General features: G+C 31.3%; 1 protein-coding gene across 1 annotated transcript; it reads right to left on the bottom strand.

The window, feature by feature from the left end:
- Positions 1–1,212: 1,212 nt before the first annotated feature.
- Positions 1,213–14,229, bottom strand: LOC143240828 (uncharacterized). The gene is made up of 4 exons (XM_076483977.1): positions 13,223–14,229; positions 9,782–9,918; positions 4,514–4,683; positions 1,213–3,882 (listed from the first exon to the last, which is right to left on the bottom strand). The coding sequence occupies exons 1-4, from the start codon at positions 13,568–13,570 to the stop codon at positions 3,623–3,625; spliced, it is 915 nt and encodes a 304-aa protein (XP_076340092.1). The 5' UTR covers positions 13,571–14,229; the 3' UTR covers positions 1,213–3,622.
- Positions 14,230–17,118: the final 2,889 nt, after the last annotated feature.

The raw sequence follows: 17,118 nt of genomic DNA, 5'->3' as shown, positions 1-17,118 counted from the left end.
AACCGTACCAATGCTGGCTGTTCTAATAGCTTAGTAATATAATGATGATTTTAGTCAGGTAAGGGGATGAATGAAACGTTCTCGTAAACTTCAATTCACTCATAAAGATTCGTGATTAACTGCAACAATCCTCGTTTGGTATTTTAGTGCCATGATATGTTAAACTGAGTTATCGTTTACATGTGTCAACATTAATGAATTTTGAAAACGTTAAATAAACTTAAAATTATTCAGTATACAATATTTAATCTTAGAATAATGTTACATAGATGTTATGAAGTTTGTAAGTTAAGTTTATAATTATATTTTAATACACTTGCCTTGTTGCTATTCAAAATACATGAGCTAAAATGGTTTAACGTATAAATATTTAAGTGACAATAAATCATAAGGAAACCATGTGTATATATCTTTTAATATAAACGATTCCCGTGAATAACTTAATGTTGTTTTTGTAACAAGATGAATAATGTTTCCATGACATTAATGCAGGTAAATATTTATTAAAGACGGTAAATAATGGTATATTATAAGTACTTTGAGGTTCGTTTTGAGAAAGATTAGATAACGTCTCCCTATGAGTCACTGTGGATAATTTTAACAAAGGATAAACTACGTCTTCTTCTCAGTAATGTTAACAAAGTATATACAAAAAATAATGATGTTTTTATAGAAGGAAGAATAATGTATCTTCGTGAGTGGTAAAACGTTATTTTGATAACAGGTTGTATAATGTCTCTATGACAGTACATATACCAAAATATTCAATACCATTGATGGATAACGCCGTCTAGTATATAAATAATTTCTTCTCGTGATTAACTCAAAGATACATCATTACCCAAACAAAGCATTTTGAGTGCGATACAGATAATTAACACCTTGTGCTAATTTTTATTGCATTTTAGTACATGTATTGTAAAGATTGTTTGAATAATAAAAATATACACAGTAAACATGGCCCATGCTTTAATAACTTTATTGAAATAGTCAGTAGAACCTTAATATCTCAACGCTATTTAGAAAATCGTATAATACAATCAGGATAAATTTGTGCACATAGTTACAACTGTTGTAGTTGAATATGCGTTAATATCCACTGAAACGATTCTAAAGAGACTCATTGTTAAACTTACTAAGGTGACTTAACACATAACATCACTTGTAATATTGTAAACACGTGTATAAAGTTCTAGTTTTCTAGTATATATATTTTTAAAATACTAAACACTTAAGATTTGACTGAATATATCTAAAGAGGCAATGCATTCTGTAAATAACATCTGTGGCCACGCTTGTCTGATCGAATAGTGAGATTTGACCATCACTGAGATTTTACTGCTACAGGCCGAGAGTCATAATCCCTCGAATGTCACAATCTAAGTACGCTGTCCTCTAAGTCACACTTGGCTTAATTTGTTTAGAATTACATTACTCTGATACAGAAAACCTGCTAGTTAGAAACTGTATTCGGTATCATGTGAGTATAATATAGAAACTTCAATATTTGGGAAATTAATGCCTTTATTCCAGTTAAGAAATCTTCAAATATTTTTTTCCTTAAGATAGCTTCTCTACTTAGTCAGATGTACGTTGTTAGTAAGTGTGTATTTTGATAGTATGTGACTTTAATCCATTTGGTCTCATGCAGTAATTGTATCAGTTCTGTAGTTATGTACTTCAGTACAGAAGATCTAGCAATAATGAAAATACTCAGAACATAAGTACCCACCACGAGAGTAAGTGAAGCCACTCACCACCCTTACTGCTTCACATCTACACTAAATATGGTACTAGGAACTCCTGTAACATTACGTCCTTACCCTGTGATAGAGCTCTTGATTACACAGGTAGAAACTTTTCTTTGCTTGTTTGCAATCTAGCACAAAGTTACTCAACGGGCAATCTATGCTCTCTCCACCACGGGTATCGAAATCTGCATTACAGCGTTGTAAGTGAGCGGACATTCCGCTGTGCCGATTTCAAATACATGAGATACCATAAAATATTACAGTTCCTTAAACTGTGGGTGGAATGTAAGAGTGACAAGTAATCCCTTAGCATCGATGGTTGGTAGCGGAATGCTCTTGACGAGTTCCTTCCCTCCGGTCAGTAGTAAAAAATCATGTAAGGTAACAGACAATCTCAGTAGCGTTACACTGAATACAAAATGGTTGAGAGTAATTCTACCTTTAATTGTAACTATAAAGATATGTTTTTTTTTAAAATTTCATCCTCCAGATGGCTCTCTAGAGTTAGGTTTTAACCTCCTTCTTCTTTATGAAACATTTGGGAATGGCAGGTAAAACAATTATAAATACAGTTTTTGGTTTGTTTGTTTGTTTGTTTGGAAATTTCGCACAAAGCTACTCGAGGGCTATCTGTGCTAGCCGTCCCTAATTTAGCAGTGTAAGACTAGAGGGAAGGCAGCTAGTCATCACCACCCACCGCCAACTCTTGGGCTACTCTTTACCAACGAATAGTGGGATTGACCGTCACATTATACACCCCCACGGCTGGGAGGGCGAGCATGTTTAGCGCGACGCGGGCGCGAACCCGCGACCCTCGGATTACGAATCGCACGCCTTACGCGCTAGGCCATGCCGGGCCCACCCCTACAGTTTTGTAGGGATAGGATTTATAAATCTGTAAAAAGATGTTTTGTTTATATGTTTCCCTCTGACTTTAGAATCTTAATATTCTGCCTTCAACTAGTTTACCTTAATTTCTTTAATTGATAATTTTAAGGCCAATATTACTTCGTGAATAGCACATTAAATTTTCATATTTAAAATATTGAGTCTGAATGTCTTTGATATATTTATGTCTGTTAACTTGAGTTTCCTTCTCCTACTTTATATGATACCGAAACCTTTATCATTCAGTTAGGGGTAAAGGCTAAACTTTTCAAATGTAAACATTTCACTGTTCTCGTCTCTACAACATACATGTTAAATAATAAACGAAATGTAACTAAAAATTGAAAAATATTAAAATAAATTTTAAGTGATTTTTATGATGACACCTTTATCATTTTTCTTTATTTTCAATAAGTGTGGTCAGACTACATGTGAGCTAAAATAAATATGTAAAACTGTGTAATCTAACTTTATATGAAAGCACTTATAATCACTATGAAGGTGGAAGTCGAAGAGGTGATGACGTCACATGTAATTAATATATACATATTTAAATGATATGGGATTAATAATTAATGTATAATTAATGCTTTATTAATTAAAGGTTATTTACTTAATCATATCATTAATATATATATGATATGAAAATTGAAATTGATTAATACAGTAGGTTGATCTTTTCTATATTATAAAACAAGCTCAGTCTTATGTGATGTAATAGTATCATGTCCAATTTTGTGTTTGTTTCTAACGAAAAGCCGCGGAATGAGTTAGTAACATTTCAATAATTCCCCTAGTATTAACTTAATGTTATAGGTTTTTTTACGGTTTTATCTTGTTTTATTTTCACAACATTTAATATTGTTTAACTGTTACAAGTTAGCATAAAAAACGTTGATAATGAAAGAATTACGTGCTGTAACACTTATGCTCAAAATGTTTTACTAAAATGTTCTTGCCAGCATATATGAAATAGGAAAAAGTTAAATGAACATTTTCTTCAGGGTGCAACACTTAAGGATAATATCTCCGTTTAAAATATATCCCACAACAACTTTAATCTCCCACCGAGATCGAGGACATTCAAAGTTCCAGGTCATGTTTGGATCGAAGCTTCCCAGATAGTGTTGTTTTAGTCGCTTCTGAACCCAACAGTCGGAGTAATCAATTTCCCATCCATTGGTCAGTGACACACAAGTTGCATAGTCGACATTTTGGAAAAGGCTGTCTTTATCTAATAAAGCTGGAAAATATACATTAACATTATTGAAAATAAACAACCGTTAACAGTTTTGTCCTAAAACTTAATCTACTGGTATGTCAGTAAATTAAGCTATAAGAAAATTGTGTATAAACAAACCTATTAATAGGTTACATTAACTGAATATTTGAACAAAACACTTGATGTTGTTCATACCTTCATTTAAATGTTGTAGTGTTAGTTTACATGAACAAATTATATTGATATAAATTTCAACATTTCTTGTTCACCTTAATGTTTATCTTAGGATAGATGTTGAATGCTATGTAAAACTTGTGGATACCGTTATAACCTTATAGTGATATAGGTAAATAAAACAATTGACTCTTTTGTCCGTGGATTTTCATTCAATTATTTTATCTCTACTGTTGCTCTGATGTTACTGCTTGAAAATCATATATGGTATGAAATCATAAAATCTATTCTGTGTATTAACTGAAATGTGGTTTCGTTGACACAAAAAAAAGACAACTTTTCTTTCTAGTAATAGCTAATATATTTGAAAACAAGGATGGACTTGAACCGATTGTTTTTATATAAGCCACAATTTTCATCATCCAGTCGAACTGTTCGTATCTTAAGATAGTTATACACAGAAAGGAAGAGTTCCTACCAGTGATCACGTGGTTATCAGGACACTGAGAGACACCATCCACAATATTTTCAGCTGTGGATACTTGTAGATGTATGTGGACTTTCTTGTCTTGGTCAAGCGCAAGACCATTTTCCAAGTGAAGACACTTCATGCGATCTACATCATTGTACTGTAGTGACGTTGAGTCTCTATTTGGAAAAAGAATTTCTCGTCTTCATCAAATATATTTTATTATTTCATAAATTCGTCAACACAGACGCTTAATGGAACTAAAGCGACAATTTTGAAACATTTTAAAATTGTAATAATTAATTAAAAAGCTGTCATATCGAACGTATTTTTAAATCGTTTATTTCTAAATAGTTGTTAATCAAAATGTTTTCTTTGTTCCTAGTCCAAACAAACTTTCTATTTATTTGACCGTTTCACAAAGTTCACTAAAACGTCAAGCACCTTCAGTGTATTCTAAACACCTATAGAGGAAAATATACATATATTATCCCTAGTTTCTTAAATTTTTGTGACTGTTAGAAATATATCCTAGACAAGTTTCGTTTATGTCAAAGTTAATACGTTTTCTGTGTGTTATTAAACATAAAAGTCTGTTTTAAAAAATTATATTAAAGTTTATTTTTGTTTTTAAAATGTATCCTTTTTTTCAACCCTCTTACGATAACATTAAATATTTTAAAGTAGTCCTACTGCTCTAGAAACTAAACAAAAAGATATTACTTATTTTTAAAATTTATAACAAAACAATATTTCTCAGAAATGTTGTCAATTCTATTAACCAAAAACTTCTAATATAATGTAATATTATCGTTTAGTGGTTTGATTTGAATTTCGCGCAAAGCTACTCGAGGGCTATCTACGCTAGCCGTCCTTAATTTAGTAGTATAAGACTAGAGGGAAGGCAGCTAGTCATTACCACCCACCGCCAACTCTTGGTCTACTCTGTTACCAACGAATAGTGGGTTAATTATCACATTATAACGCCCCTATGGCTGAAAGGGCGAGCATGTTTGGTGTGACGGGGTTCGAACCCGCGACCCTTAGATTACGAGTCGAGTGCCTTAACCACCGAGCTAATGCCACGCCTGAGTGGAGTGCCTTAACCACCGAGCAATGCCGGGCCTTTATCGTTTAAAATGCTTAAACATGTTTCTGCAAACTTAAATAGTTTTTAATTGTACCATATATCTCGAATAATTTTATGAAAAGGAAAACCGAAAAGACGATACAGTAATTTTAAGTTTGATCCATCTCTACACTATAAAGTCGAGAAATAATTAATTAATTGTATTGCCTTTCTGTAAATACAAAACTTGCATGAAAACTACAAGTCTAATTATTTGTAAAAATAAAATTTATCACAATACAGAGTTAAGTTTTTTTTGGTGTCGTTAAGACAGCATCTTTTCTATAAACAGCGGATTGGTGTTTTGACCATTATAAAAATGTCATGCAGAAAATCACCACCAATATTTACATAGGTTTTATTTTATGTGCAAACATTTCTTTAAATAATTTTTACTATTTAGTGAAACTTTTCTTTTATGAAGTAAAGACATTAAAAAATTAATATTGATTTAAAAAATACTTTATCTCATTTTCTTTAAAAGCAAATACAAACTCGAAGTTTTATCAAAATGTGACAGAAACTTATGGTCCAAGTTTGTAAAACAAATTGCATATCATGTTATTCACGTGGCATTCCAATATCATAAGTACAACTTATCAGTTTTTTTAACAAAAACTTTAATGTTAAGCATTTCAATGTAAGTAAATTGGTTTGTTTGGATGTTTGCGCAAAGTTACATGAGGACTTTCTTTTCTAGACCTCACTAATTCATCAGTGAAAGACTAGAAGGAAAGCAGCTAGTCATCACCAGCCATCACAAACGCTTGGACTACTTTTTACCAATGACTGAGTATAACGTTTTAACTTTCCTGAGGCTCAAAGGGCGAACATGGTTAGTAGGAGTGGGATTACAGTCCGCGCCCCTCAGGTTGCAAGTTGATCGCCCTGACCACCTGGACATGCTACACCAACTAAATAAAACTGAAAATCTTTGATTCCTAAATGGCAAATGATAAATTTGACGATTGTTTCATATTTAATTTTTAGCAATTGTTTTTCCCTGCCTTTACTTGTCATTGTCATATATATACGTTTGAAATTGTTAATATAATGAAATTTTTATAAATCAAACATCTATGGTATAAAAGAGTAAAGCCTCATTAGAAGAAAAATGTTGGTTTTTGTTAATTTCTTCGTCTAAAGTTTAGAAATTGGCAGTTACCCAATTAATCATATCTATTTTCAAACTCTATAAAGCTGTGCCTTCATATATCTATATAAATAATACGATTGCGTTTGTCTATCAGGAACATTTTTCTGCAGATTCCAAAATCAAACGCTACAAATCTCATGTCGTTTGAAAGATCTTTGTCCAAGGAATGTGGTTTGCATATTAGCTTTGAAATTCAGAATCACCTTACCTGTATTTTATGTTCAGCGAAATTTATCAATGCATCGAGTATGGTACACACGATAGCACGATATCGTTGTTATCACTTGGTGACTAACTTCGATTTCAACTTCAATTTTTTTTTATTTGCAAAGTATATCATGCCAACAACATTTAACCCGTGTGTAAAGTCCTAAAAATGAGCATTATAACAAATATAATTCCTATTGACTTTCTCGGATTATTTAAATATAAAGTACCCATTACACATAAGCAGTTTGTTCGAATCCATGTCTTATAACTTTGTGAACATGAATTTAGATGTTTAAGCATATTCAGCTAAGTTTGCTTTCATTATAACTTCGCATTCACTTTACTTTGCAATGAGTTAGCATCGATTTGTTTCATAGACTGCTATAAACACCTTTTAGTTATTTTTTCTTTACTGTAGGGTTTTTGTAAGTTTTTGTTTCAACTCGTAAAACTGTGTCATACGTTGAATGCTCATATATCTTTAATACTCTGTAAACTATTATAAATACCATCACATTACTGTACTGTTTATTGTAGATGTAGTTATATTAAATAAAGTTAAGTTAGATTTATCGATCTAACAAATAATACCTGAGATAAAGAGTAACTTAAATGGAGTGCGTGAAAATGATAGAATAAGGAACATTCAACTACCTCAAATGTTTCGCGGGTAGTTAAGGAATTATATTTTTCTGAGAAAGCATTTTAACCAAGTATCGTTAAAGTAACACTTGTTCTTGAAAGTATGAAAAAATAACACTCAAGGTATGTTTAACATGAACAGCCATGTGTTTAAACTATTCAACTTTAGAATATATACTGCTTTCTATGTTGTTTTTATAACACATTTGTTCAATATACAGAAAGGGAAGAAAAGCATTTCCATGATTTATTACACTGTATAGATTAAATATGTTGAAGATATTATTATCATTATTTCATAATTTATTATTGACACGCTTACACGTGAATATCTGCTACTTCTTGATACTGCAATATTTTAAAACTGTTTCTCCGCCATCTCCTATGCTTGAATTAAATATTTTACTTTCATTTAATGATAATGTAGTTTAATATCTGTAATTCAGAAAAATTCAGGAGTGGCATGCCTTACTAAATAAGGTGCTCGACTCGCAATCTGCAAGGTGCAGGTGTGGAGGACTTACAATGTGATGATCAATCCTCTTATTCATTGGTAAACGAACATCCCAAGAATTGGCAGTAGGTATTGTGGACTAGCTGTTTTCCTTATAGTTTATCACTGGAAAAGTAGGGACGGTTAGTGCAGATTGTTCTCAAGTAGATTTGCGCGAAGTTCGAAGCAAACTAAATTTGAAACAGATATAAAATTCATAATAATAAAAATATAATATTTTTTCTAGATTCTGTGCATGAAATGAATGAATTTTTTATGTTCTTTACATCCAAATATAATGGTAACTAGATGTGTGTGTGGTTTTTATAAGTGAATGAGATTTTTCAATCTTATTTGAATCACAGAGTTTATATTTTATAAAAAATTCAAAAACTAAATGCAACACCTCAGCTGGTTCGCTAAGTTATTATGTCAACTAAAATATTTTAAAGTATTGAGCAATATATTTCATGGCTAGGTGGTTAAGGCATTCGACTCGTTATCCGAGGGTCGTGAGTTCGAATTTCCGTCACACCAAACATGCTCACCCTTTCAGCTATGAGGAAGGGCGTTATAATGTGACGGTCAATCCCACTATTCGTTGGTAAAAGAGTAGCTCAAGAGTTGGCGGTGGATGGTGATAACTAGCTATCTTCTCTCTAGCCTTACACTGCTAAATTAGGGACGGCTAGCGCAGATAGCCTTCGTGTAGTTTTGCGCGAAATTCAAAACAAACCTTCACTCGCTTTTCTTGTGAGAAACTGAACTGAAATTTTAAATTTAATATAATTTGCAAAGCTCAAATTAAAATAAACAAACCTAAAGAACTGTAAAAATGTAAGAAATAAACAGAAAACCAATGTTTTCAAATTACATTCCGACAATTTTTTCATTGAAACAAAGAAAGCATATTTTAAGTGTTTTTTATTTATTTAAAGGATGATGTTCTGTTTCATTATTTAGTAAAACAGAAGACAGTAAAGCACAAATTAAATTAGTATTCAAATCATAAGTAGAATTTACACTGCAATAGATAGAATGTTTACTGAACAAACCACTTCATGACAAATTCTTTGTTTTGGAAGACAAAAAGAAGAAACCAAATTAAGGAGTTTATTTAAAATAAAAATAAACTACTTCTTTAAAAAGGCAATAATTAAGAGATTCTGCTTAAAATAAAACCTAAAAAAATAAGTGAAGTTCAGTCTTTTGTTTCAATTCATAGGAAAATGTTTTCAAATAACGAAAAATAGACTGTATTTAATTACAACTTGTATCAACATAGAATGTTATTGTTCTCTTTCATTCATTATCAGTCGTACCTTTTGAGTTAAAATAGTTAATTCTAAGATATGTTAAATTATATCCCGTGATAAACGATATTACACATTTAGTAGCTTAGTTTAAATTAAAACAATATACTTCTAAACTACATAATTTTTGAATTCCTTCTTATATTTGAGACTTCACTATGTTGTAACTGAAGTTTTTAAGTTGTTTTCTATTATTAGAAAATAGAATGTACTTTTTTTTGGATAGGCATATTAACTCCATTGAACAACATAGTTTGAGCGTGGTACACTTTATATAAGTAACAAAAAAGCGTTAAAATCAAGTAATTTTTTTATCTGGAATGTGTTTACTTACAGCACTGCCACAAGAATACCAGGATAGGAAACGATAGCTTTATCCCAACATTCAGCATTGAACATTGTCTGACCGTTTATATTAACTGAAGTAGATTCAGCACCTTTGCTGATAACACTACTGTAAATCTCAGCAGGCTGTAATTAGAACATTTACAAGTATATGATTTATAAGATAAAGACAGTTTGTTATAAACTTTGTTTTGCATCGTCATCAAGTAATTATGAAGATTAACGTTTATCGAGACAATTTTGTGGTCAAAAATAACCTAAATAGTTTAATGTTATCTGAGTAGTAACTAAATGGTAATATTTCAAATACTGTAATTTTGATTTACTTACTGTCTCCCTCCAAACGTATTATTTCATATTTCGTTACAATAGCTTTCTATATTATTCTCTAAAATCTTGAACTACTGTCTTATTTTATTCACATATATTAATGTTTAATATACTATCCAAAATTTTTCCTTTAAAGTAGTTTCTGATCATAAAACTTTTATGATTTCTATGCAATAAATATTAATCAACTCATTTTTAAATAGCTTTTACGTGTAATGGATTTACCGTTATACGTTTATGTTAGTACTTATGCTTGTTTCTGTAGGCCTTTCTTTTTTATGTGATGTATATTCTTTACTGTGTGTTGCGCAAGTCCCGCCTGTTCTCGAAATTTGTAGAACGTTCTTGGGCGCAAGGATCAACAACGTAGTAGGTGTGTATAAAATGTTAGTGATTGAGAGTATTGTTGCAAGCGAACTCTGGTGAATGTTGCCGAGAGACTGAAGAGAATATTGTTAGACAGCTACTGTCAGTGTACCATTGGACTAGGAAACTATAACTGTGATTAATGCCTATTAATCGTAAATTACAGAATTGAATCAGGAACGTTTATAGATTTCAATCATTACAAACTGTTCAATTTCGGTGAATAGCTTCAAATGTTAATATTTCTACGAGGATATTAAATATTTTCATTGGTAAGAAGTGAACTTGTAAGCGATGTGAGGTCAATCAAGCTAGCTAGCTTAAGCGACGTGCAACAATATCAACTCAGAATTAATCTACTCGTCGTGAATCTGGATTGTTGATAAAATAGTCAGTCATAAACCTGATATAAAACTCAGTTGTCTGTAAATTTATAAAACTCTTGTATATAAACCATCATTTGTAATAACTATTAATAATAACCGTTATTACAAATTGTATTGTTTTGGGGTTTGTATATTAAAAATATATTTGTGTTAAAAATAAAATTGTGTGAATCAATCTTGTTGGCAAATAACATACATTTAATACATATTAACAGTTAATTAACAACTAAATTCAAATTTTCGATTATTTGAAATAGTAATACATTAACGTAGGTAACATAATAAATCGGAAACTTGTCCAATATAAAATATAAGTGTTTTGTGTGTTTTTCTTATAGCATAGCCACATCGGGCTATCTGCTCAGTCCACCGAGGGAAATCGAACGCCTGATTTTAGCGTTGTAAATCCGGAAACATACCGCTGTACTAGCGGGGGGCATAAAGTATAAATGGTAACCTACGTAATTTCTAAGTAAAGATTACAAGTTGTTTTATGTAAGTAATATTTATTATGATATTCCTTAAACAATTATCAACAAATAGTACGTAGGTGTAGCTAACATTAAGGTTCCTAATTGTATAAAACAGTATATTTGTAGAATGTTTGTGTATGTTGTAAAACCCTTAACTGTGGGAGAAAAACATATACATGATGAATATCAAAACTAATGTTTGAATCTGTATTCGGATGAAAGAAATAAACTCATAAATAAATTCTTTGTTTTCTGTTTACTACACTGACGTTAATTGAAGGTACTTCGTTTGTAAGAGAATAGACGTGCGTTTGTGTAATTATGCCTCAAGCAGTATTTTTATCCCAGATCTTATTGCTACGGTGAGCATCCTTGACTTGGTATGTAATATACAGTTTATATTAATGAAACAAAAAGCAAACTAAACAACACATATTGTGGAAAATAAAGTGTTGCGATTCCACATGCAATTCACACTTAGGAATTACTCACAAACGTTCTATAAACCATTAGAATAACCAAGTGTAGTAATGTTAACAATAAATTTAACGTTGCTGTTTGTTATAAATATGAAGTATAAATTGACTTATGGTCTGAATCTTAGTTGGATATGAACAAATACAGTGGTGGAGACTCTAAGTACGGTGGTTTGTGAATATAAACAAAACAAGTATTTTAAAACCTATGTAACAAAGAATTAAGAAATAAAAAAGTTTGTTTTATAGCAAAACTACATAATGAGTTAACTTTGCAGTGTTTGCAAAACATGTCTTCATATTATACCGTGATGTGTTTGTTTTAGTGCAAAACTACACAATGTGCTAGTTACTTTGTGTTTGCTACGGAAACAATATTCCAGTTATGAGTTCTTGTTATCACAGTTGACCCATTGAGGGACACATCGTGCAATATTCTATATGTATAAACTCAGTTAAGATATAAAGCACATGTTATAACTATGTTGTTTTTGTATTACACTTAAAGTGATTTCTAGACCTTTGTCTTTTATACAACTACACCGACTTGTAATGAATCTTCCATTCTACGAGTGAAATATACAAACTAAACTATTTGGAATTATTCTGCATTTTAATGAAACAGATCTTCATAAAACGATTATTGTTTTATTCCGTGCAAAGTTATTATATAAAAAAAAATATATTTTTGTATGTATGGGTGAAGAGCGGTTTGATTACAACATTCTCACCTAAGTAAAGTGTTATAATTTACAGCTTACTTAAGTGTATTCATACTGAACATTCTCACCTAAGTAAAGTGTTATAATTTACAGCTTACTTAAGTGTATTCATACTGAACATTCTCACCTAAGTAAAGTGTTATAATTCACAGCTTATTTAAGTGTATTCATACTGAACATCCTCACCTAAGTAAAGTGTTATAATTTATAGCTTACTTAAGTGTATTCATACTGAACATCCTCACCTAAGTAAAGTGTTATAATTTATAGCTTACTTAAGTGTATTCATACTGAACATTTTCACCTAAGTAAAGTGTTATAATTTATAGCTTACTTAAGTGTATTCATACTGAACATCTTCACCGAAGTAAAGTGTTATAATTCATAGCTTACTTAAGTGTATTCATACTGAACATCCTCACCTAAGTAAAGTGTTATAATTCATAGCTTAAATGTACTCATATTTATCATATTTCACAAAAAAGTCAGCAGAAACACAAATTCTCTCTCCAGATTGGCTAACTTGTAGAATCGCTTTTCAGATATAAAATGAAGTCGTCTACTGATTGGTCAAGTAAATGAAAATAATTTTGTAATCATAATCATTTCTGAAATTTAAAAATTAGTTTCTGTAATTTTGTAAACTGTAATATTAGTTATCAGATTCCACTACTTACAAAGAGTCCAGGAATGCCATACAATTTCCAGCCATGCTTCACTTCCAAGACACCCTCTTGAAGACTATGAAGAAGGTGACAGTGAAATGCCAACGTAGTGGGTTTGGATTCATTTGATTCGTCAATAGAAGCAAGAGAAAACCCAAGACAGTTGATATTGTTCACACAAGACCTGGCACAGAAGAAACTAGAAGGTACATCTCTGAAATCTGTTACAGCAGAAGGGGAACCATCTGTATTATTCTGGACCATCTTAAATAATTCCTGACTTAGTTGTTGTGATGTTATCAAAGGAATAATTATCCATGATGTGATTAAAAAGTAGGAGTTAATACAGTGAAACTGCATTCTGGATTTATACTTATATATATATACACACACACACAACAATCTCTTTTGGTATCTATTTGTCGACTGGTAAACAGTGTATGATACTTGTGTATGGTAGGTTAACAGTTACTGACGAGGCTAAACAATTTATAGTACCTTTTCTACTGGTAGAAAAAAAATTATAGTCAAGCTTGTGTGACTGGTGTTTCCTCACAGTATTTGAAATTTATTATAACAAATGTCATATTTTTATAACTAAGATATCCAATTAACAATTCATTTGATAGTAGCAACCAGTAGCTATTCCTCTTGGACTGCATTTACCAACAACCCGAAACTACCACGTGTTTTATTAATGTACGTTCACATAGTGAATCGAGTGAGTAATAAATAAATCACGAATCTATTAAAGCAAAACGTGTTCTGTTCTGGAAGCAGATAATAACATCATATATGTTGAAAGATAAGTATTCGTTCGAGAGTACTTTCACTGTTAAGTGTGAGACAGATACTTAACTCCCTCGAGTTTTTCATTTCTACTTTACATTTAAACATCTTAACACATTCGCAATGATTATAATTCATTAAGTTCACAGTGAATTATAATAGGAATAGGTCGAATATAGAAAGTAACTTTAACAGAAATAGATATCTTAATAATTGAAAAACCAAATAAATACATGTATATTAACATATAAAACACAAATACCATTAAGATTCACCTGTTGATACGAATAACAAAACACCGGAATATCAGACTTATTCCTTCTTTTTTTTATTAATTTCTTCTACTAGTTTTGCGACTTCTAAGGAAACAGTTTCACTGAAAATCTATAACAAAAAAAAACACCATAAAGATACCACTTTTCAACTTCATACAAATAATCTAAATTATATATGTATACTTTCAAAATGTAAGACATATAATAGAGTACATTACAAAATGCTCAAAAATAAATAAAATTAATCAATTACCTCTTCGAAGTTTTGTCTGTTAAATTTAGAGCAGTGGACGTCTTTCGTTGGGTGTAACTGTTTAGTAATTATTTGGATTGTTTCCTCAATTAGAATAAGAAGTGAATTTCAAACCTCACCATAACGAACTGGTTTGCATTAGAAAATGCAAAGATCTCAGGAACAAATGGAAAGAAGCTTTTAACAGTAATTTATTGTCAATTACCGAGCTTAGTGCAGGTACAAGATGTTTAGGAAGTCTGTAGGAACCGAGGGTAGAAACTATTGGTTTCTGGAATAAAATATTGTATATTTTAGTACAAATTTGTACAGTTCTGTAATTTCTTCATTGTTTTTATTTATACTTCTACCTAGATGGCGCTGTTTACTGATGGCACCTTTACGGTAGACTTATGATATTATTTCTATTATGTTATTAATACGTTGTTGGTACCTGAATTTTCTTTTCATATAACACATTTTTCTCGCAGTTTTCACTGAAATTCCGTTTTAAGACTTTTACTTTTGTTTCTCTTTGTGATTCTGGATAAATCGTAACATTGATTATCTTGGTCTTCGCTGTTAAACCTAATACAGTACTCAACTACGTTTTAAAAATAAATGTCGTTCTCACAAATTTCTGCGTTAGAAAAAAAACAAAAAACAACTTAATTTCGAAAGCTTCTCATAAGCGTATTTATTTTCTACTTAATTTATTTATCTGAAAGTGTGTGTTGTATTTTAGTGTATACCACTATGTATTGGTATATTTTCCCGCTTTTTGTATATGTTATACATATTATTATTATTGCTCTGCCTAAGTCAACCCATATATATTTTATTACAAGACATTTTCTATTTCTCCGTGTAAGTGTGAATGTATTTTCTTTGTTCTTATAATGTGAAGGTACCTATTACGTTCAATATGATGCTTTTCATTAACTTTTATGCGTGACATGAAAATACCATAAATTTCTGACTCGTTCTGCTCTCAGAGCTCTCCTGATCACTTATTCAACATGAACATGGTATACAACCTATTTTCATGAAGATTTGTTTGCTTGTTTTGAATTTCGCGTACAGCACACAAGGGCTATCTGCGCTAGCCATCTCTAATTTTGCAGTGTAAGACTAGAGGGAAGTCACCTAGTCATTACTACCCACAAGCCAACTCCTGAGCTACTATTTTACCAACGAATAGTGAGATTGATCGTCACATTATTATATTCCCATGGCTGTAAGGGCGAGAATATTTGGCATTACGGGGATTCGAACTCGCGACCCTCAGATTATCATGAAAAATGGGGCCGATAACGCACGTAAGCAAATTGCGAAGAATTGTATGTGGCACAGTTTGTTTGTTTGTTTGTTTTGTAGAATTAAGCATAAAGCTACACAAAGAGCTAGACTATGTGAGATCTTTCTATCACGGGTATCGAAACCCGGTTTTTAGCGGTGTGACTATGCAGACGTAATGCTGTGTCACTAGGGGACATATGATACAAAAAACTAGTCTGATGTTTAATAATAAAAAGATATATTTTATAGTCTTGACATCATGTTTACAGGAAGTCACGTGTGAGTTGATTATTGCGTGAAGACTCAATTGTGGCTACAATAATTCCTATTAAAGATAATTCACATAAATAATTTAAATAAAATATAAGCGATATTAAACACAAAAATTATCCAATTGATACTTCAGAAGTAATTTTTATTTCATTGTTTATAATGGTATAACTTTTAACTATTCATTAGATATGATTCAAACCAATACCTCTTATTCCAATTATATAGTTGCTTTTTTTTTAAAATAAAAGTGCTTCTGATATTCAAGAGCTTTGAATAGAGCTGTAAAAAAAGGATATCTTAAGTTATAAACATTAATAAAATCATTAATTTATCAAGCACATTTTGTAATTTATTTGTATTTGATTTAAGTATATTACGGAAAACACAAATCCATCCACCGTGCATATTAATTATCCAACGAATACTTGCAGAGCGTGATATCATCGCTCAGCAGATAGCCTGGTTTCCGTAGTAACCATGTTATAATCACGCTTTTCCGTGCACCAAAACTATCGTAAAAGCGTCCTAGCGCTACCAGAGCTAGAATTATTCTTAGCTTGAACGATATCACGGAAATAAGAACAATCACGGAAAGAAATAATTAAAAAATTGTTTGTTTTACAGTAGCCTTCCGTACAGTTACATTTTATGTCGTCGACCGCAAAATACACACAATCCTATGTATTAGAACAGTGGTTCACAACCATTTTTATGCCCCGCACCCCTAAAAAATTTTAATAAGTTTTCGCACCCCTCACAGTAATTATTTATTTAAGAATAAAGGTGAAGGTGGCCAAAACAAATGTTATCTCGCACCCCCAAGGGGTGTGAGCACCCCTAGTTGGGAACCACTGTATTAGAGGATCAAAAACGTCTAATAAATTAATTTTGCTGTCGTAAAACAGTGATCAGCTTGAATCTTAATGTTTTCGATAGTACAGTCATTAAGAGGAGATAGAAAAATTTACTTCAAATAAATTTAAAAAATAACTTCCGACATAAAATCTAGCAAAATGGTAGACGTTTCGCCTGATTTATAT

The sequence above is a fragment of the Tachypleus tridentatus genome, chromosome 13, assembly GCF_004210375.1.
Source record: "Tachypleus tridentatus isolate NWPU-2018 chromosome 13, ASM421037v1, whole genome shotgun sequence".
NCBI lineage: Eukaryota > Metazoa > Arthropoda > Merostomata > Xiphosura > Limulidae > Tachypleus > Tachypleus tridentatus.
The sequence above is the reverse complement of the archived record's forward strand: the minus strand, read 5'-3'. Positions and strand labels throughout refer to the sequence as shown.